General features: G+C 38.0%; 1 protein-coding gene and 1 pseudogene across 1 annotated transcript in view; one reads left to right on the top strand and one right to left on the bottom strand.

The window, feature by feature from the left end:
• Window positions 1-11,487, top strand: part of LOC149813714 (glyceraldehyde-3-phosphate dehydrogenase GAPCP1, chloroplastic-like) — a 31,411-nt gene extending 19,924 nt beyond the window's left edge. The window contains exons 6-14 of the mRNA XM_089991619.1: window positions 7,382-7,494; window positions 7,833-7,932; window positions 8,040-8,186; window positions 8,711-8,771; window positions 8,847-8,944; window positions 9,310-9,452; window positions 9,970-10,053; window positions 10,292-10,381; window positions 11,145-11,487. Of these exons, the coding sequence (XP_089847745.1) occupies window positions 7,382-7,494; window positions 7,833-7,932; window positions 8,040-8,186; window positions 8,711-8,771; window positions 8,847-8,944; window positions 9,310-9,452; window positions 9,970-10,053; window positions 10,292-10,381; window positions 11,145-11,202 (894 nt within the window). The 3' untranslated portion in view covers window positions 11,203-11,487. The remainder of the gene's footprint in view (window positions 1-7,381; window positions 7,495-7,832; window positions 7,933-8,039; window positions 8,187-8,710; window positions 8,772-8,846; window positions 8,945-9,309; window positions 9,453-9,969; window positions 10,054-10,291; window positions 10,382-11,144) is intronic.
• Window positions 11,488-13,661: 2,174 nt separating this feature from the next.
• LOC149813713 (carbamoyl phosphate synthase small chain, chloroplastic-like) lies at window positions 13,662-16,157 on the bottom strand (annotated as a pseudogene).
• Between the last annotated feature and the right edge of the window lie 3,995 nt (window positions 16,158-20,152).

Genomic DNA, 20,152 nt, shown 5'->3' with positions numbered 1-20,152 from the left:
TTGGTGATTTTAGATTTGATTAGTATGGCCCTAAACATCTTTCATGGGAGTAGAGTAGAATATGGGAAAAATGAAAGCATAAGTAGCTAATGATAACAAAAATGAATGTTTGATATAGACACGTGCAGTTTTTGTGTGCATGTGTATGTTTTTGTGTGCATGTGTATGTGTGTGCACATGTAGCAGGTGTAATGAAATGGTGGTCTTCCACAAATGCACGAACAACTCACAAACATGTGTCTATTGGAGACACTACAAGTATGACCCTTGAAAGGGTATAAATGGAAGAACACTTGAAAAATAAATAATGATTTATTCATACACAAAATGCTTAAGAAGCATTGGTAGTTTACACTAAAGGGGTTCGCCCCTGTATATACAAAATAGTGGAAGAGAGAGGAGAGCTCATTTTGAGCTCTCCAAAAGAGTTATAGCTGTTGGACTCTAGAGTCCAACGGCTATAGTACAGTCAAGTTCCAAGCACTGTCAAGTTCCAACAGGAACTTGACTGGATGAATTATCTAGTTCCTATTGAACTAGATACTAAAAAGAAAATAAAGGAAAAATAATAAATAATAAAAGGAATATATATATAATAATATTAAATAATAATATTAATATATATATATATATATATATATATGTATTACAGTTTATATTTTAACACTCCCTCTCAAACTTACGGTACAATGAGTGAAAGTTTGTCTAAGCGGAAGTGAAATCTGGGAGCAACAAAAGGCTTAGTGAAGAAGTCTGCTAATTGATATTCTGATGTAACATATGGCAGATTAATGGTTCCATGTAAGTATTTCTCTCTGACATTAGTGACAGTACATCCCAATGTGTTTGGTGCGGTCATGGAATGTCCGATTGCTTGCAATATTGATCGCACTTTTGTTGTCACAACACATCTTTGAAGCTTGTGTTGCTTCAGCTCCCATATCTGCTAGCAATCGTCTGAGCCAAACAACCTCCATAGTGGTGGTTGCCATGGCTCTGTATTTAGTTTCGGTGGAGGAAAGAGAGACCTGTTGCTTCTTGCACTTTTACAAAATTAAGGCTTCACCTAAGAACACACAAAAATAAGTAGTTGAGTGCTTATTATTGGGATCACCTCCCCAGTCAGCATCAGTATATGCAATTAAATTTAATGAAGATGAAGCAGGCTATGTCAAATGGAAGCAGATCAGGTCATGCTAAAAATGAGCGTTTTCGCTCATGCTGACATCGTGGCCATCCGATTTGCATTTTAAAAAGTTCAAAAGTCAACAAAACCACGTGGCATTCATCCAAAATGCAAACAGACGGCCACGATGTCCGCATGAGCAAAAACGCTCATTTTCAGCATGACCTGATCTACTTCCATGTCAAACGAACTCTTCTAACAAGGCACCGCACGCGTACCCAGGCGGGTGCAACACTTATACACAACTTCCTTTGTGTTAGGTGAAGTCAACCACATTAAGGTCCATTTTTATCCAAAAGTAGATTCAGTTAACCCTAATTAAGTCTGTTTTTATCTATGTCACATGGGTGCGGGTGCGGGTGCGACACGGGTGCGGCACAATTTTAAAATTTTTGGACACGGGGACTCGGCAAATATATATATATATATATATATATATATATAATTTTATTTTATTTTTAAAATGCCACAGCTGACAGCATAGTCTGTGTGTCTGTGCACAGGCATAGGCACAGCACTGTGCACAGGCACAGCACTGTGCACAGGCACAGGCTGTGACTGTGCACACTGCACAGACTGTGCACAGTCACAGTCACGCAGCACAGTCACAGTCTGCACTGTGCCTTTTTTTATATATATTTTTAAGCAAAAAAAAATAAAAAAATGGTTTTTTAGGGACATTTTTGGACTCGGTCAAAGTTGACCGAGTCCAAAATGTGGACGGACTCGGCCTGGACTCGTTGACCGAGTCCGACTCGGCGTTGACCGAGTCCGGGCCGAGTCCGAAGCCGCACCCGAGTCCGCACCCGTGTCGGGGCGTGTCGACTCGGGTGCGGCACCTCCTTAGCCGAGTCCGTGTGACATAGGTTTTTATCTATATTATATATACATAAATGCACACAAATACACAGTGTTAACTTAAAACTTATATATATTATCCTCCCCGCACACAAGTTTTTTTAAAGTGCCGTATCTGCACCCGCGCTTATGTGACATAGGAAGCCGACAAGAAGAGTCCTTGTGAAAGAGAGGATCTTAAGTATCTAATAATACACAAAATTGCTCCCGTATACACAGAGGTGGGAGCATGCTGAAAGTGACTAGCTGTATGAACATCATGAGTTATATATGGCCTAATAATGGAGAGATAAGAAAGAGCTTCAATAAGTTCTCCATCATTAATTTTCATTTTAACGTTAACAACTTCTGGAGTGTTCACTTTTTTATCATCTGTAATTCTAGACTTGGAAACAATATCAAGAGCAAATTTAGATTGAGATATCAAATACCCACAAGGAGAATAAGCAACTTCAATGCCTAAAAAATATCTTAATAAGCCTAAGTCAGTCATTTTAAAGTGAGTTTTAAGAAGAGTTTTGATATTCGCAACTCCCTGTTTGTTGCCTTCGGTGATTATTATATCATCCACGTAGAGAGAAAAATAATGATGACTGCATCAAATTTTTTAATAAACAAAGTAGTATCAGTTAAACAAGGTTGAAAACCAATATCAAGCATAACATGACTAAATCGGTCATATCAGGCTTTTGGAGCCTGTTTAAGACCATAAAGAGTTTTTTCTAGACGAAAAGCTTTATCCTTAGGGATACTAATACCAGGCGGAGGCGGGGCTTTCATGTATATTTTTTCAATGAGATTCCCATTCAAGAAAGCATTTTTGACATTCAATTGAAAGATAAACAATTTTCTAATGGAGGACGAGGCTATTAAAGTTCTGACAGTGGTCATACGGGCCACAGGAGCAAATGTTTCTTCATAATTAATACCATACTCTTGGGTATATCCTTTTGCCACTAAACGGGCCTTATACCTTTCCAGGGTTTCATTACTTTTGGTTTTGACTTTGTATACCCACTTAAAGCCTATAGGTTTCTTATCTTGAGGGATATCTTGGATAGTCTAGGTGTTGGCCTTTTCTAATGCATCAAATTTTGTTTTCATGGCTTCTATCCATTCTATATGATTTTTGGTTTGAGAATAGGATGATGATTCAACATATGGTTTTTTTAATGTAATGACTGCCCTATATATAGGTGAAAAAGATTCGTAAAACACAAATGTTCAAGGAGGTTTAGAAATTCTAGACGTCCTTCTGGGTGGCACTTCGGAGTATTTTTCTAATGCATATTGAAGATTTTGCTCTCTATGTCTTAAATATTGTAGACTAACATCCCTATAGATTTGTTCTTCATTGTCACCATTTTCAACAACAATAGGACTTTAATCATTGTCAAGGTCTCATTCATTGGATTTTGAAGTTAGATCAATTAAAAACGAGTATTCAGTGATATCCTTGGATTTTTCGAATTCAAAGAAGCTTTCTTTTTCCAAAAAGATACATTTCTTGACACATATAATTTGTCATTTTGAAAGTCAAAATCAGAGTTACCGAAAGCGCCTAGCCTAGTGGGGAAGCACACTTCCTCAAAGCGTGAAACGTCGCGCATTCGAAACGCACTGGGAAGCATAAAAAGCACTTCCCATTTATAGGAAGCGCGCTTCCCATTTATGGGAAGCACGCTTCTCCAGTGCTTTCCTCTCGCTTCCCCCATTTTTTCATTTTTTTGTATTTTTATTTTTTTTCTTCTTTTTCGCTTCTCCCTCGCTTTTGGTTCGCTTCCTAGGTTGCTTCCCAGACGATTCCCGACTCGCTTTTAAGTCATCCCACGCTTCCCGCTTCCTAAAATTTTGAAAGTGTCTTGCTTCCTGCTTTCGCTTTTCGCTCCCGCTTCCTCGACCGACAACCATGGTCGAAACACCTGTAGCCTTTTTTATTATCAGCATGTCCTAAAAAGGCACATGGGATTGCACGATAAGAGAGTTTGTCATTTTTGTTGCTGAAAACAAAACATTTGCATCCAAAGACTCTCAATTTAGAATAAGTTGAAGCTAAATTAACAAGCTTTTCTATTGAAGTTATATTCTTTAATGAGGACGATGGCATCCTATTGATGAGGTAGGTGGCAGTTAGAACCGCCTCAACCCAAAAACTTTTTGGAACCTGATTTGCAATTAACAAGGTCCTAGTAGTTTTCATAATGTGTCGATGTTTGCGTTCGGCTAGGCCATTCTGTTGTGGAGTGTATGAATATGATCGTTGATGTGTAATACCATATAAATTGAGATAGTCTTTGAATTCTTTGTACATAAACTCTCCCCCTGAATTAGTGTGAAAATTTGAAATATCATCCTGAAACTTATTTTTAACAAATTTATGAAATATTTGAAAGTTATCTAAAACTTCATATTTATGTTTAAGAAAATAAATCCAAGTACGTCTAAAAAAGTTATTAACAAAAATGATATAATATGCATAACCACCTTTAGAAATAACTGGTGCGGGGCCCCAAACATCCGAATGTATTAACTCAAGTGGTTGTAAAGAAACAAAAGTTCTACTAAGAAAAGTTAATCTTTTCATTTTGCCAAGAATGCAGTCTCTACAAGAAAAATTTTTAGAATTACAAAATTTCACCAAACTTGAAAAATATTGAATTTTAGACATATGAGGATGGCCGAGTCTTTTGTGCCATAAATCCAATTCTAATTTCTGAACATTATAACAAAATGCATTCTTGGGTAATTCCAAAAAGTCCATGTAATAGAGTCCTCTTTCTCTATGGCTTTCCCTAATCAACTTCTCTGATTGACGATCCTGTACCCAACAACTATGAGAACATAAAGAGCTATTACATTCATAGTCAGATATTTGCGAGACAGCTAAAAGATTCAAATTAAGTTTAGGGATATATTTAACTTCTAGGATAATTTTTTTTTTTTTGAAAATTTTCAAAACATCTTCCTCTTTTTATTTCAAGAGATGTGCCATCGGCTGTAAAAACCTTTGACACACTTGAGTTATTTTTAAGACATTCAAATAGACTATTGGCATTTGGGGTCATGTGAAAAGAAGCACCAGAATCTAAAAGCCAACAAAAGTTACCTGGACTGGAGAAAGATACAACAATCGCTTCAGTTGAGGCTTCAGTTGAGGGGGATGCCTATTTGGGAAGAGGTTGAAGGATTTTCATCAGTTGAGTTATAGATACAGGTGCATCTTGATCTTTTGATTCAGATTCAACGAATGATTTTATTTTTCTTCTTTTTAACTTTTGACATTGAGGCTTATAGTGCCTCGATTCATGATAATGATGACAAATGACTTTTCTTTTGTCAAAGTCACTGTTTTGCCTTCCAAAATGAGGCGGCTTGTAAGTGCGAGTATGATTTTTCGGTCTAGACACAGCTAGAACTGAGTCATTATCAACTTTCAGAGTACTTTTTCTAAGTCTATTTTTCTTCATAGTGAGTTCTTCTATAGTATCAACAATAGAAAGAGTTTTTTCATGATGTAAAAGGGCCGATTTGATGGATTCAAACTTCAACCTTAGACCATTCACAAATTGATAGAAATGTTCCAGGTCGAGTTGCTTTTGGCGAAGTTCGATATCTTCAACACAATGCCATTTGGGCTTAAGAAAAACCAACTCTTCCCAAAGTTCGGACAACTCATTGTAATATTCTTGAATAGTTTTATCGTTTTGAGTCATTGTCCGAACTTTGTCTTGTAAATTGCACACATGTGCAATATCTTTAAGAGAATATATGTTTTTCAGATATTCCCAAGCCTTATCGGCAGGTTCAAACTTAGCTAGACTAGAGCATTTTTTAATGTCTACGTTATTGATTAGCCATGACATATTTTTTGCATGTCCTATCCTTCACTCTTTCCATTTCTTTTCATAAGTGGTGAACACCTTACTCTTCTCTTCCTCCGTTAGAGGAACCTCTTTATCACCCTCTTTCTTGGTAAGAGATAGTTTGGGTTCCGAATCAGAACCATCCATTATACCATATAAACCTTTTCCCCAAATGTGGTGCTTCATAATCGAAGCCCACATTACATAGTTGGTGTCATTTAGGTGATCTTATCGTTGTCATCCATCTTTTATAAGGTTAAGAGAGGAATAGATAGGAAGAGAGAGAGAAAAGAAAGAAAAAAAAGAGTAGACAAGGGAATAAAAGAGATGATACAAAACAAATTTTTTTAGTACAAGTCCTCTTTTTTTCAACAAATCTTTTTGAACAAGAAACACCTTTTGCAAATGAGTCACGAAAATCGAGGCAGAAGCACGTCAAGATCTAAGGTCTCCGCGGCTCTGATACCATATAATGAAATGAAATGGTGATCTTCTACAAATGCATGAACAACTCACAAACATGTGTCTATTGGAAACACTACAGTCATGACCCTTGAAAGGGTATAAATGGAAGAACACTTGAAAAATAAATAATGATTTATTCTTACACAAAATGCTTAAGAAGCATTGGTAGTTTACATTGAAGGGGTTCACCCCACGGTTGCCAGTTGAGGAAGCGGGAGCGGGAAGCAATACGGGAAGCGGGAGCGGGAAGCGAGGCACTTTCAAAATTTTAGGATGCGGGAAGCGTGGGACCACTTAGGAGCGAATCGGGAATCGTCTCGGAAGCGACCTAAGAAGAGAACCGGAAGCGAGGGGGAAGTGAAAAAAATAAAAATAAAAAATAAAAAAAATAAAAAAAATAGAGGAAGCGTAGGGGAAGTGTGCTTCCCATTAAAGGGAAGCGCGCTTCCCATTAAAGGGAAGTGTGTTTCCCATAAAAGGGAAGCACGCTTCCCATTTAAAAATGGTGTTTCCCCGCACGTTTCGGAAGTGCGACGTTTCGCGCTTCCGAAGCGCGTTTCGGGGAAGCGCGCTTCCCCACTTACCTAGGCGCTTCCGGTAACTCTGGTTCGCCCCTATATATACAAAATAGTAGAAGAGAGAGGAGAGCTCATTTTGCGCTCTCCAAAAGAGTCGTTGGACTCTAGTCCAATAGAACTTGACTGGATGAATTATCTAGTTCCTATTGAACTAGATGCTAAAAAGAAAATAAAGGGAAAATAAAAAGGAAAAAATATATAATAATATTATATATATATATATGTATTACAGTTTACATTTTAACAATAGGTGCATCTGCGTGCACTGTGTATTTGTGAAGTGAGGCCTTGTTGTTTCTGTGAACGTGTGATGGTTTATTCAAGACATAGTTGTTGCTGACTTTTATATATTGAGTTCCTTTGTTATTTTCCTTTTCCAGATACAAGCAATGATATTTTTTTCATTTATATTTCCTTATTGTCTATTGAAGGCTTACATGCTTAAGTATGATTCAACACATGGGCGGTTCAAAGGTACCATTAAGGTTCTGGATGATTCAACCTTGGAGATCAATGACAAGAAGATCTTTGTCACTAACAAAAGGTTATTTGCATAATCTCTCGCTTTCTCTCATTTTTTGCTTATGGTGCTAGCCCTGTTTTGCATTACCCTCTGTGGAACCTTTGAAACTGTTGGCTCTTGCTTTTTCCTATTGGAAGCACGGTAAAGACAGGCCTGGGCATTTTGTTCCAGTCATTGCTGATATGGATGACTTGGAGCTTGCCCTCCCTGTGACTTGAAATGCCATGAGTCATTGCTTATGTAAACATATATATCAGGTCACCCATGTCTGGTTACGTGGAATTGTTCATTGCAGAAATGCTGCTATTCATAAAAGGTCTGTCATGTTAATCCCAATACTTGTGGCCTATTGCTTACAGAGACCCAGCAGAGATACCATGGGGCATTCATGGCGTTGAGTACGTAGTTGAGTCTTCTGGAGTTTTTACTACAACTGTGAAGGCTTCTGCACATTTGAAGGTAATGAAGAAAAAGACTTGTAATGATGTTGAATTTGTACGACTTTGATAGTATCATCTAAATGCTCACTCACCCTTTGAATTTCTTTGTTCTGATTTTGCCAATAGGCTGGTGCAAAGAAAGTAGTGATATCTGCTCCTTCAGCTGATGCCCCAATGTTTGTAGTTGGGGTAAATGAACAGAGTTACAAACCTGAAACTAATGTCGTCTCTAATGCAAGTTGTACAACAAATTGTTTGGCTCCTCTTGCCAAGGTATGTGTCTCTTACCTACTTTTGTTGATACATATTTGAACAATGACGTCTTTATGTATCCTAGGCTTTCAAATGGACAGGTTTCAACCTAAACCTACCTGAACTCAACCTGGTAATGGGACTAGATCTAAAGTAGAACCTGACACAACCTGATAACCTAGGGTTTCTTAAGGTTCAAATGCCAGTTGGTCTCAGGCCTAGATCTGATTGAGATCTCTCTTGGCCATCCAAATGTAAAGGGTTAGCCCAATTAAGCAGGGAATGGTTCTCATCCAGACATCGACCTGACGAAGCCAAGTATTATTGGACCTGTTTTCCTTAATGTTGGACATGGTCCAGTTCAATTGGGTCCAGCCTGACCTTTGGCTCCTGTAGTTGGACCATCTCTCTATCTGTTTCGTTTTTGCTTAGTCTATGTGGCATGTGCAGATAATACATGTTGATCCATGCATGTGCATCAAATTTTAAGATGGCTGTATTGAGTGTTAAAATGCAAAATTCTATTTATTGGTAATTATTCACAGGTAGTGCATGAGGAGTTTGGCATTATTGAAGGCCTTATGACCACCGTACATGCAACAACTGGTTAGTTACTCATTTCTTTGATAAGATTATTTGTTGTTCAATCACTGACTGATATGGTTGATTTTTCTGCCTCAGCTACTCAGAAGACTGTAGATGGCCCTTCAATGAAGGATTGGCGAGGAGGGCGTGGAGCAGGGCAAAATATCATCCCAAGTTCCACTGGTGCTGCTAAGGTAGTTGATTTCATTAGCATCTCGTGTGTGCCATAATGTTCATATTTTTGAAACTTTTTTTTTCTGTTTGGTCTACTTTTTTATAGAAGAAACCTGATATTTGTCGACTCCCATGCACCCTCTACTTTCACCTGTACTGCTTATCTTGAGATTCGTAGAAATTCCTATATTCCTGTAATTGCCTCTAGGCTTACTTAGTATGTTTATGCAATTTTATATTAATAATAAGTCTTGAGGTGGAAAAATAGTTTTCTGAATATCATGTGAACAGCGATTTCTGTGTTCCTGGTTGGTTATTTTCGCGAAGCTGGTCTTTCTGTTGCAGATCATATTTTTTAATGCTTTTGCTTTGTTGGCTTTGCCAGGCTGTGGGAAAAGTGCTTCCTCAGCTCAATGGGAGACTTACGGGCATGGCCTTCCGCGTGCCTACTCCCAATGTCTCTGTTGTGGATTTTACCTGTCGATTGGAGAGACCTGCATCATACGAGGACGTAAAAGCAGCAATAAAGTGAGTCATTCTGATTTGTTTTCTCATTTATCTTTCTGCTGTCTGACCCAATCTTGCACATAAAGCAACCAAAATCATACAACAAAAGCACAGATGCATATGCACCCATGGATCTGTATGTTACTGGTGAAATTATTGCATGAGCAATGACTGATTGATCTCTTAAATATTGTACATTTTACGTTTTCTAAAATAACAAATTTACATTGTGTTTCTAGTAAGGACATTTTTCATGGTGTTATTTCAATTGTCAAACTTCCTATTTAGTATGTGCTACTTCGGATTTAATATAATGTGTTTAGAAAATGCTAAAACACCGGTAACATTTTGGCTTCTTCCAATTTCATGGATGATTTGTGTGTTCAGTATTTTGCAAATTCTCTAGATTAAAATATTTAGGAAATGCTAAATCACCCATGACCTTTCGGTTTCTTCCAACTTCATGGATGATTTGTGCATTCAGAATGTAGCAAATTCTGTAGCAATGCCTTTATACTAATGAAATGTGACAATCCAGGGCTGCTTCCGAAGGTCCCCTCAGAGGCATTCTTGGTTACACGGATGAGGATGTTGTCTCCAATGATTTTGTAGGTGACTCAAGGTAACTCTTTAATAGCATATCAGCCTTTATTTAGAGTTAGACAGTCGGTTTCCTTGGGTTTATTTATTATGGTAGTGTGATAACAACGATCGTCAAACAAAAACCATCCCAAAATGATGACAATCTATTGTTGACTAGGGTAACCTGTGAAGGTTGTGGATGCATTTTCTGTTGTGGTCATTCTATAAGCTTGTTAGATGGGAAGAATCTTTGTTTAATATGTTAATATTGTTTTCAGATCAAGCATCTTTGATGCGAAGGCAGGGATTGGATTAAGTGCATCATTCATTAAGCTTGTCTCGTGGTATGACAACGAGTGGGGTTACAGGTACTGTTCTGGCATTCCTTGATATACTACTTGGTTTTCTTTGAATTGAACCATGATTATATAAATCCTAAAGTAGATGTCGTATCCTGACATCTACAAAATTATGTATGCATCAAGGTGTTCTTGGTAAAAAGGGTTCCTCTTTTTACTTGGAGAGACAATCAGTTGTTTGTGGCATGGCAGAAGTAGGATCCACGAACAAGAATCTTTGTGAATGTTCATCTCCTGTTGCCATGTGAATAGGTGGTAACAAGGATTCACGTTCTTACATGAACAGTCATTCAGCTGTTTCCACGGTTGCATCCCTCTCCTTTTCCACTATTCTTGGATTCAAGATCGATCGGAAAACAAAACCTAGAAACAATTCAGATTGAAAAAAGAAAAATCTGAGCAGGGGCTTGGTTTTTAGTAACGCCCTCTCTCCAAACAGTCCAAATGTACAAAAGTTCTCTTTTCTTGGTGGCCCTATGGGAATGGCTTTTTGTATGAAAAAGCAAGGACTTGCAGTTGGCGTCAGACAGCTGTTGGTCATTTCTTATTCCCAAAAAATTAGGGTGGTGCTTAATGTCGGGGAATTAGTGAGTTGGAACTTTAGGCAATACACGCAAATTGTGTGCCTTAGCAGTTTCAAAAGAGAAAGACTGCAGATCAATCTGTTGTCTATCGTCAGTGATATGCTGCTGCTGCTGCTGATTATCGTGCAAGGATTGAAAGATTTTCTTGTCATCTACTAATTAGTGTTTTTTTTCTTATTTAATTTCAGCAACCGTGTTGTTGATCTGATTGAGCACATGGCCTTGGTCTCTTCCTCAAGGAACTAAGCCTTTGCATATTTGAACTTAGAGTGCCGAGGAAAAAGGGTTTTGACATGCAATTTTGGTCTCTCCTAGTGAAAAAAGCCACAGGGAATCAGTGTAAGAGTATTTTTCTGCAAAACGCAGGTTTCAAATAATGGAAATAGAATGGCATGTTGTTACTGGAGGATTCTTTTTCGGTTTCTTTTTCGGTTGGTTTTTCGTGTAGTTTCTTGTCATTGTGAATGAGCTCTCTCAAGGAAAAGAATGCAAGTCGTCCGAAATACCAACGATATGCTATTGAGAATGAAATGCACACCTCTCTCCTGGTGTGTAGTCGCTGTTTATGAAGCACACTTGAAGATTAGTGTAGGGGTATGTGCTTCTCTTTTCTGTTTGATTGTTCTCGATTTTTTTCATTCAACCTAATAAAGTAACGGTTGAAGCAGCAGCTTCTTTCTTGGCTTTGTTTGTGCAATGGTGCCCCATTTCATCCCGAATTGGTAGCTTTTGCAAATAATGTTCCAGAAGCTCCTGTTTCACTTATCCAAATTGAGGTTTGGAAGTGAAAAAAGTATGTCAACGAAGTAAAAGGAGGATTGCTAATAGAATAGCAAAAGAAATTGTGTGCGATGAGCGATGGATGGAGTCACCCATCCAAAACGGAGGGGAAAAAAGAAACTTACGCCCTTGAGATTGCATTATGAAAAATTGGTCTCATGAATTAGCGGATATGATGGAAATGGCAAGTTATGACACTGTATCTCAATAATAATGGTACTAATACTGGTTGTCAAGTTGAACATATTTGTTGGAACTTGTTCGACTTGGCAAATGAGAAGTCATCCTGAAGAGTAAATTGTGCATTCCGCACATTTGTCAGAGGAAAAAATTACCAGTATTATATTTCAGGTGAGAAACTTTGGTTTAACAACTTGATTTTTCAGTTTCTAAAATGGTTAAAGTTGCAAAAAGAAAAAAAAAGAAAAACTGGTACAAGAGAGTGAAAACAAACCTAAGAAAGGTGAATTCAGTTATTTCTTCCATTGAAATTAGGATTCTCTCTCTCTCTCTCTGATGTTAATCAAAGAGAAATTTACAAAAACACTCCTAACATTTTTCATAATAACAAATGCATACCTATCTTTTAAGAATTTATAAATATATGCCTAAGAAGAATAATTCTCAAACACCACCTTCCTTTTCATCTTTTAAAACAAAAACTAGAGGTGATGGTTTCTTGCCTACCCACCCCAAAAAAAGAGGTTTCTTCCCCCACTCGAAAATGCTTGCTCCCATCACGAGAGAGAGAGAGAGAGAGAGAGAGAGAGAGAGAGAGAGAGGAAAACACACCAAGCACTGCACGGCCACAAAGCATGCATTTGCGCCCATCAAGAGATGAGCTCCAATTGATGATCATTGCTCAAAGTCGGGGAAGAAGCCTTTATTTTTTTTTTGTTTTTGGGCATAGGCAAGAAATCTTTATTTTGTTTGAGATAAAATGGTAAAAAAGAAGAGGGTAATTTTGTAATTTAAACACGTTTGACCATGATAAACTTACCTCAGTTGAAGTAGATGGGTGTTTGAGAATTATTTTACTAACCCAAGCATGTATTGTAAATTCTTAAAAGAGGTGTATGTTTGTACTAAACTAAACTTTAGGTATGTTTTTGTAATTTTTTTTAAATTAAACTAATCACGTCAAATTTGCACCAAACTAGGGTAACTAAAAGTTTACACGCACAAAGAACGATATTATGTGCCATGATTTAGTTTTAATAAGCATTTTCACATAAATTTTATTGGGCATGGCCTACTGGATATCCTTTCGCTGAAGATGTGCTGGCCTCTTGGGTTTATACAAATATTATGAACACTTTCATAGGTTTGGAATATATCAGATCCGATTCATCGAAGTCCCTAACTGCGTGCCGTCATGCAGCATATAGGTGGAGACATCTCAGCACTTTTTAGCCCAGCACACAATCACATTTGTAAATTGATGCCGCAATATATCAACATAGTTCAGATTTTATTAATGTGATGCCTTGTTTTTTCTCTTCTCCCTCATAGTTAGCAACATAGAGAAGAACAGTAGTACATCATAAACACCAAGGTACTGCTACAGGCAAATTTAACTCAACACTCCCATCTACCAGTAGCCTTTGCAACACAATTCTGACGGCAAAAAGTTGAAGGCAATGCAAAGGCTTACAGAGCTGATGCACAGCCCAACGTTATATCGCTCACCTCATAGCTTTGATGATTTACATCGCCCACCAGATCTGTTGATCAATCTTACACCATGCAATCAACCTCCTCTTATCTTGCTAACTAATAAAAGGCAGACGCGATGATTGACCACTTCCACGCAGAAGAACATCACGTTAACATAATGTTTACATACTTCCCCATATCAATCATCAAAGCTTCCTTCACACAGGGACAGTATGCAACAATAAATAACCACTGATGCCCGGAATGCCTTATACCGCAGATTTGTTTTGTTTCATCAACTCTATGAATTCCCTGAAAGCTGCATCAAGAAAAAGCAGGATTCTTTAAAATGCCAAAACTGTATATGATATAATGAACTACATAAGCTGCTAAAGGGACGTGGGGCATGCCATTTTGGTGCAATTTTCTATTAAAATAGTAGTAAGGGGACACGACACGGGGAAGTTGGAGTATCTCCGTGACAGTAAATAAGCAATGGGGAGAACTTACTGGGATCTGAATCATAGGGCCCAGGTGATGCCTCCGGATGACACTGAAGGGACATAATTTTCAATGAGGGGAGAGCATGTCCCGCGCAGCTTCCATCATTCAAGTTGATGTGTGTCACTTCCACACCTTCTGGAAGAGATTCAGGATCAACCGCATAGTTGTGGTTCTGCCAGAGATGTAGCGAGAGTCATCGGGGAAGTGTAAAAACTACTCAGTACTTGGGTTAGTAACCGAAGGATAGGTCATGCAAACATCTAGGCACACACACAGACACACACAAAAGCGCATGAATCACCTACTCAGAGACCACTTGCCCACTTGGTGAACCCCTCTTAGCTGGGACAAACATGAGAGAGATGCTACGTCACACTTTAATGGAGCAATACCATCTAAAAGGTGCGCATGCAACTTCCCAAAAGAACAAAAACCAACAGCAAGCAGACAACCAGGGATTTGATTTGATAAAATACTAAATCCTAATTTGTTGAAAAGCTTCAGTTCAGACAATTGAGTACAGCAAGTGCTTTAAAAAATGCATCATAGCAAACTCCAACAAGCAACAAGTGGGGATTTGACGCAGTGGCGGAGCCAGAAGTTTTTCGTTGGGTGGGCAGACTTCGGGTCTCGGGGACAATGCTATGGTCTTGAAGGACGATCCATTTATTCGGACCAGTGGTAGAGCCAGAAATTTTTTGCCCACCCATCGTCAGAAGAAAATTTGGTTGTGCGTGATAAATCTGACATGCTCTTCTAGAAGCGGTCTCCCTGGCCGGAGAAGGCGATGGCCATCAAGTTGATGGTACCATCTGGTTTCATCATTCTGAGGACCTTCATGGCATCAGCCTGCAACACACTTTCAATCCCTCTTTTCCTCCATTTAGTGAAGCAAGCATAGTGTTTTGCATGGCACCCATAACCAGATTTAGGTTCCAGTCATCCATATGGCCATTCCTGTGATTAGCACCTCACCGATGCAAGTTGTTTTCATCAAAATTGGACCCTATGTATGTGATCTACATCATCCATTTAGTGAAGATCGACATTTGAATAGACAAAATCCGACTTATGTGCAGGACTTTTTGCTGATTCAAAAATCAATAACCATTAAAAAAAACATGGTTTTTTTTTGTTAAAGAACACTGTCAAAATAAATTGAAAATCATGTTTTTTTTTGTTAAAGAACACTATCAAAAGATTGATTTCTATTAAATCAACCGTGCTGAACCCATCAGATTGATCAAAACAACTTAGTACCAATGAGATCCGAGAGGGAGTTATGACCACAGAGGATGATACAGAGATGAGTGGAGCCGGGTTCCCCATAAACGTAGGTTACACGGTTTCACAAAGAACAAATGACAAAAGAAGAAGCTGGGGAAAAACACATAGAGCTTAGTTGAATATTCACAAGAGAGAACTCCAACTCCCACGAACTAATAACCCGCCTCTTCTGCAGTTTTTACACAGCTCAATAAGGTAAAAAAAATTAAAGGAAAAGATTAGCACTACCATCGTCAGAAGAAAACACACACGGATGCATATTCTTTCTTTAACATCGTCAGAAGAAATTTTTTTTTTCCGATTTCTAATTCTGGGGTGGGCGACCGCCCACCCCTGGCTCCGCCAGTGATTTGATGTCACAATGTACTAAATCATAATTTGTTGAAGAGCTTTGAGCAATGCAATTCAGACAATTTAGTACCTGAGAACTCATATCAACCCTCCCACTTAGAAGGTCGTGAACCGGATGATTTCCCCCATGATGACCAAATTTCACTTTAAATGTTTTACCACCGAGAGCCTGGCCGAGCAACTGGTGACCCATGCATATGCTAAACACAGGAACCTTGCCAATGATCTGTTTTACTGTTTCAACGGCATAAGGAACAGCTGATGGATCACCTGGACCATTGCTGAAGAGAACCCCATCTGGCTTCATTTTAAGTGTCTGTAGCAAGCCATTTTGAAGGGACTTCCGTGATTTTACACTCACATGATGCCAGGCACCTAAAAATGTTATATTTGGTCCCAAAATCATAGGCAACAACCTTCCATGGTAAATAAATTACAAATAAATGATAAGGGAAAGAAATGCCAGTAATCCACAAAGTACAATAAATACAAAGTTATACTGTTATAGTACTAACATGAAATTTCTCGGAACAGCTCCCATCATTGTTGAACTCCCAAGCTGCATCTGTCTTCTCCACCCATTCATATGGAGCATCACAGGTGACACCAGTTATCAAATCCATACCTGCATAACATATGCTACTTTTCTTTTAAAAAATCAAATAAGAAGCCAAAAGATAGGATATAAAGCTTTGCCCGACATGATAGTTCAATATAAGAAAAACTTTTTATTCCTTTGCTTCTAGCCAACAAAAATAAAGTATGCATAGCTACATCTTATCCATTATTTTGTAATTAAGATATAAGTATCCCTCCTAGCAGAGCACCTCTCTAGAAATTCACATATGAGCATTTTAGGGTGTTCCTAATGGGGGATTCAAACACCTAAATGATCTAAAAGATAAGTTGTGCTTAAAGCATCTTAGAATATATTGATGTGGAAAATGACAATCTGAAAATGCCTAAAAAATTAAGTGATAAGCAAGGATGCAAGCACCTAACAAAGCTTTTTACTAGGGCCGGTCTAAGTCCATTCCATCATATCAGACTGAGTGAGTCTCTATTGTCACCCTACTTGTAACAGTTTCAACAAGCAAGGAAAACAAATGGATATAGAAATGTTCATGTATTAATAATGGCAATCACAGGTAAATTCTTATATTTCTTGAAACATAAAAGAAATAGAAACCCCCATGTTATTGATGCGTTATTTCAAATTAATAAAATCTGGTACCAGGCCTAGACCACGTACAGCTGGGAGAAGAACCAGCCAAGATGGACCACAAACTAAGGAAAATCAAATTCAGCACAACCTAATGAATGTACTGTGAATATGCGGATCCGATGGGGTTTTGACAAGTGAAGGTTTTAAATGGGTCTGGATTTTGTTGAAGGTGACGTGGGATCCCCGCTTGCAAGTCTAGTGTCTTTTTTTCTCCAGTGAGAAGGGATCAACCTCACCAGGAACGTTGACTCCCCTTTGATCTTGGCTTTAGCATGCAGCACCACGTACCTCATACACGAATCCTAAGAAAAAGGTGAGCTTGATGGTGCAGGAACACCACCAAGACTCGAAAAAAATCCAAAAGACACAAGTATACGAACTCCACACTTATGTTGAATAAAATAGCAAATAAATCAAATAAAACCAATGAACACGAGTCTCGCATCGAGCTTAGGTTAGCCCTTTATATCATGACGATGATGAGTGTAATGACAGACAAAAAGAGCTTAGACTAGGCAGAGGCTTCATGGACAGGTAAGACAAGGATCTAGATCTAGGGGGTTATGAGTTCAAGCTCCACGTATGGGCGCACTAGGCCATGGAGAATCCAACAGAGTTTGTGTACGAAGGCTTTAAGACCATAGATGTTGGATTGGGTGGGTGGACACCTATTTATAGGTGTAGGATCGAGTCATAGACCTAGATTTAAGGTTTTATGGGCCAAAAGATCCAGATCTAGGTGACATGCAGATGCTTGCATTTGATTAGCTAGAAGAATGATGTGGCAAGCTCCTATTGGCCAAAAATCTAGCTTATTGTCCAAATGACATTGACTTGTGATTGGCTAGCCTAACATACTTTTGGTCTGGACCCCACTGTTATGACATGGATCTTGGTCCAATTTAGAGTGACATGAAGCTTTAGTCTCATCTTGGGGCTCCACATAGACTGATGGTATAACCATCACATTTGAATGCTTGAATGGCTGGAGAACTTCCTGATAGGCCATATTCATATCCCCAACTGCTTCGACGTTGTTCGATTGTTGATTGCCTAGGAACGGGTCTTGGTAAATACCAAGATCTTCATTATTTGTTGAATTGTCTCCCCAGTGAGCCTGTGTTCACATTTATCTAGATAATCATGGATAATGTGTCTTAAGATAATGCATTATTTTGTGTCATGACCTGATTGAAAGTGCAATAGGATCGAGGCAACGAGCACTAGAGGGGGGTGAATAGTGCTTTTAAAAATTGTCTGCGAAATTTTGACGGATTTTGCAATTCGCAAAGCAAACACACAAAGAACACAATAATTTATCATGGTTCGGTCTTTTCCGACCTACATCTAGTCCCCAAGCAAAACCAGCTTGAGATTTCCACTATCAACCTTATGTAACTACAAGATCATACACAGACTAAATCTGATCCCACTTTCAGTAACACACCTACTGAAAGCAAACAACTCCTTTAAACTAAGGAGTCCTTCATTTTACAGAAAATTGAAACAAGTAACAACTTACAATACAACCTATGAGCCCTTCTTATGAATGCAAATGAGATGCAATTGGCTTTTGAGGTTGTTGAAATACTCTACTCACGAATTCACTATCTCTCAAAGGAATTTAAGTGAAAAACTGAAGTGAAAAATATCACGTGAGTGAGAAAATGAATATAAGTGAAAAGAAAAGAGTAATTTATTCAAATTGATTAAATTGCAGTGCATTTGAGTGTAAAATGCACACATATTTATAGTTGAAAGTATTCATACGTTGATGATATGAAAGGGTGTCAAAACAGTCCATTTGGAATGATCAAAACGTTTGAAAAATGAAAAAACACGCCTTTTTAAAGTTTCAGAAAAAATGGCAAAATTAGTCGCCTGAAACAGTAGTTAGTCGACTAATAATTAGTTATTAGTAGACTGACAATTATCATCGGTCGACTGATCTGTTAATCGAGCTGTTTGAAAATCTGAACTTTTGAAACTTAGTCGACTAGAGAAAAGTTAGTCGACTGATAATATCATCAATAGAGTGAAAAACCTTTCAGTCGACTGCTGCTAAAATTTTCTGAAAAACACAAGTTCTGTCTGGTCGACTGATAAAAGCATTAGTCGACTACTGCTAAATTTCCAGAAAACAGATGTTCTGTCCGGTCGACTAATTTGATAAAAATGACATTTTAGAAAATATGGCGCGAAAGGGTTAGTCAACTTGTGAGTCTATTAGTCGACTAATAAATACAAAATTTTAAAAAAAGAGTTTTCTAAAAAGATTTTCATGAAGGGTTCTTTTAGAAAAGTTTTTCTAAAGACTTTTTAGCTGAAATGCAACCTAAATATGCACTTTAAGTAAGGTTCTTACAAGAATCTAAGACTTTTAATGAATATAACATTTGCACACTAGTCTTCAAAGATTCTTCATCGAATTCTTCAATTTCTTCATTGCCTTAGCTGAAATGCAGTTGATTCACTTGCTCATCATCAAAACCTTGTACTTGAAGTATCATGTACGGCTTTATTGTCGTAACACTGATGCTCTATGAAACTTGCAGAACTTTGAGGTATCTTTACCCTTGACTTGTGGAGGGTTTTGCAATGTTGGGAAGCTTGACCATGTCTGATTGCAATTGAGAGTCCAACACCTCTGTCAAAGACTGATGAAGCTTGGTGGACTTCCTTTCTTGAGACCAATTTGGATTATATTGCCTTTGTGGCGGTTGAGACAAACTGGATTGTCTTTGATCTAGTCATGACCTTTTTTATCCAATGGCATTAACTTAGATTTTGGAGTCTGATTTCTTTGACCTGTTATCTTTTCCATATCTAATCTTAGGGATCATACCTTCATAAAGATCTGATGCACATCTCAACTTGAAGAGGCTTTTAATGTCTTTAAGGGCCAAAACACTTTTCAAAGGTTGTGCAAAAATTTTCAAGATGATGGTTAAAACCTGTAGTTCTATTATGGGATCTTTCATCTTATTGCACATCTATCTCCATCTTCTTATGAAATCATGGGCACTTTCATCGTTCTTTTGTTTCAAATCATATAAATGACTTGTAGTAGAAAGTGCATCATTGTTGTACATGAACCTTTTTAGGAATTGGTTTATCATGTCATCAAACTTCTGCATTCTATGGAGGTTCAAGGTAGAGAACCAAACAATGGCATCATTCTTTGGAACCAACGAATCAAGGATTGGTCATTCTTTCTTTGCTCATAGCAGTCATACATGAACATGGTCAAATGGATCCTTGGATGACCTATTGAACTTTATGAATTTTCTTGGGAAATTATCTAGCATTTCATCATCTCCTTCTAAGATAAAATCCACCACTAAATAATTTCATCTCCCACCTTGATTACCATGAACCTATGGTATCCGAACA

Source organism: Nuphar pumila, chromosome 16 (assembly GCF_984573655.1).
Source record: "Nuphar pumila chromosome 16, dmNupPumi1.hap1.1, whole genome shotgun sequence".
Lineage (NCBI taxonomy): Eukaryota > Viridiplantae > Streptophyta > Magnoliopsida > Nymphaeales > Nymphaeaceae > Nuphar > Nuphar pumila.
The sequence above is the reverse complement of the archived record's forward strand: the minus strand, read 5'-3'. Positions and strand labels throughout refer to the sequence as shown.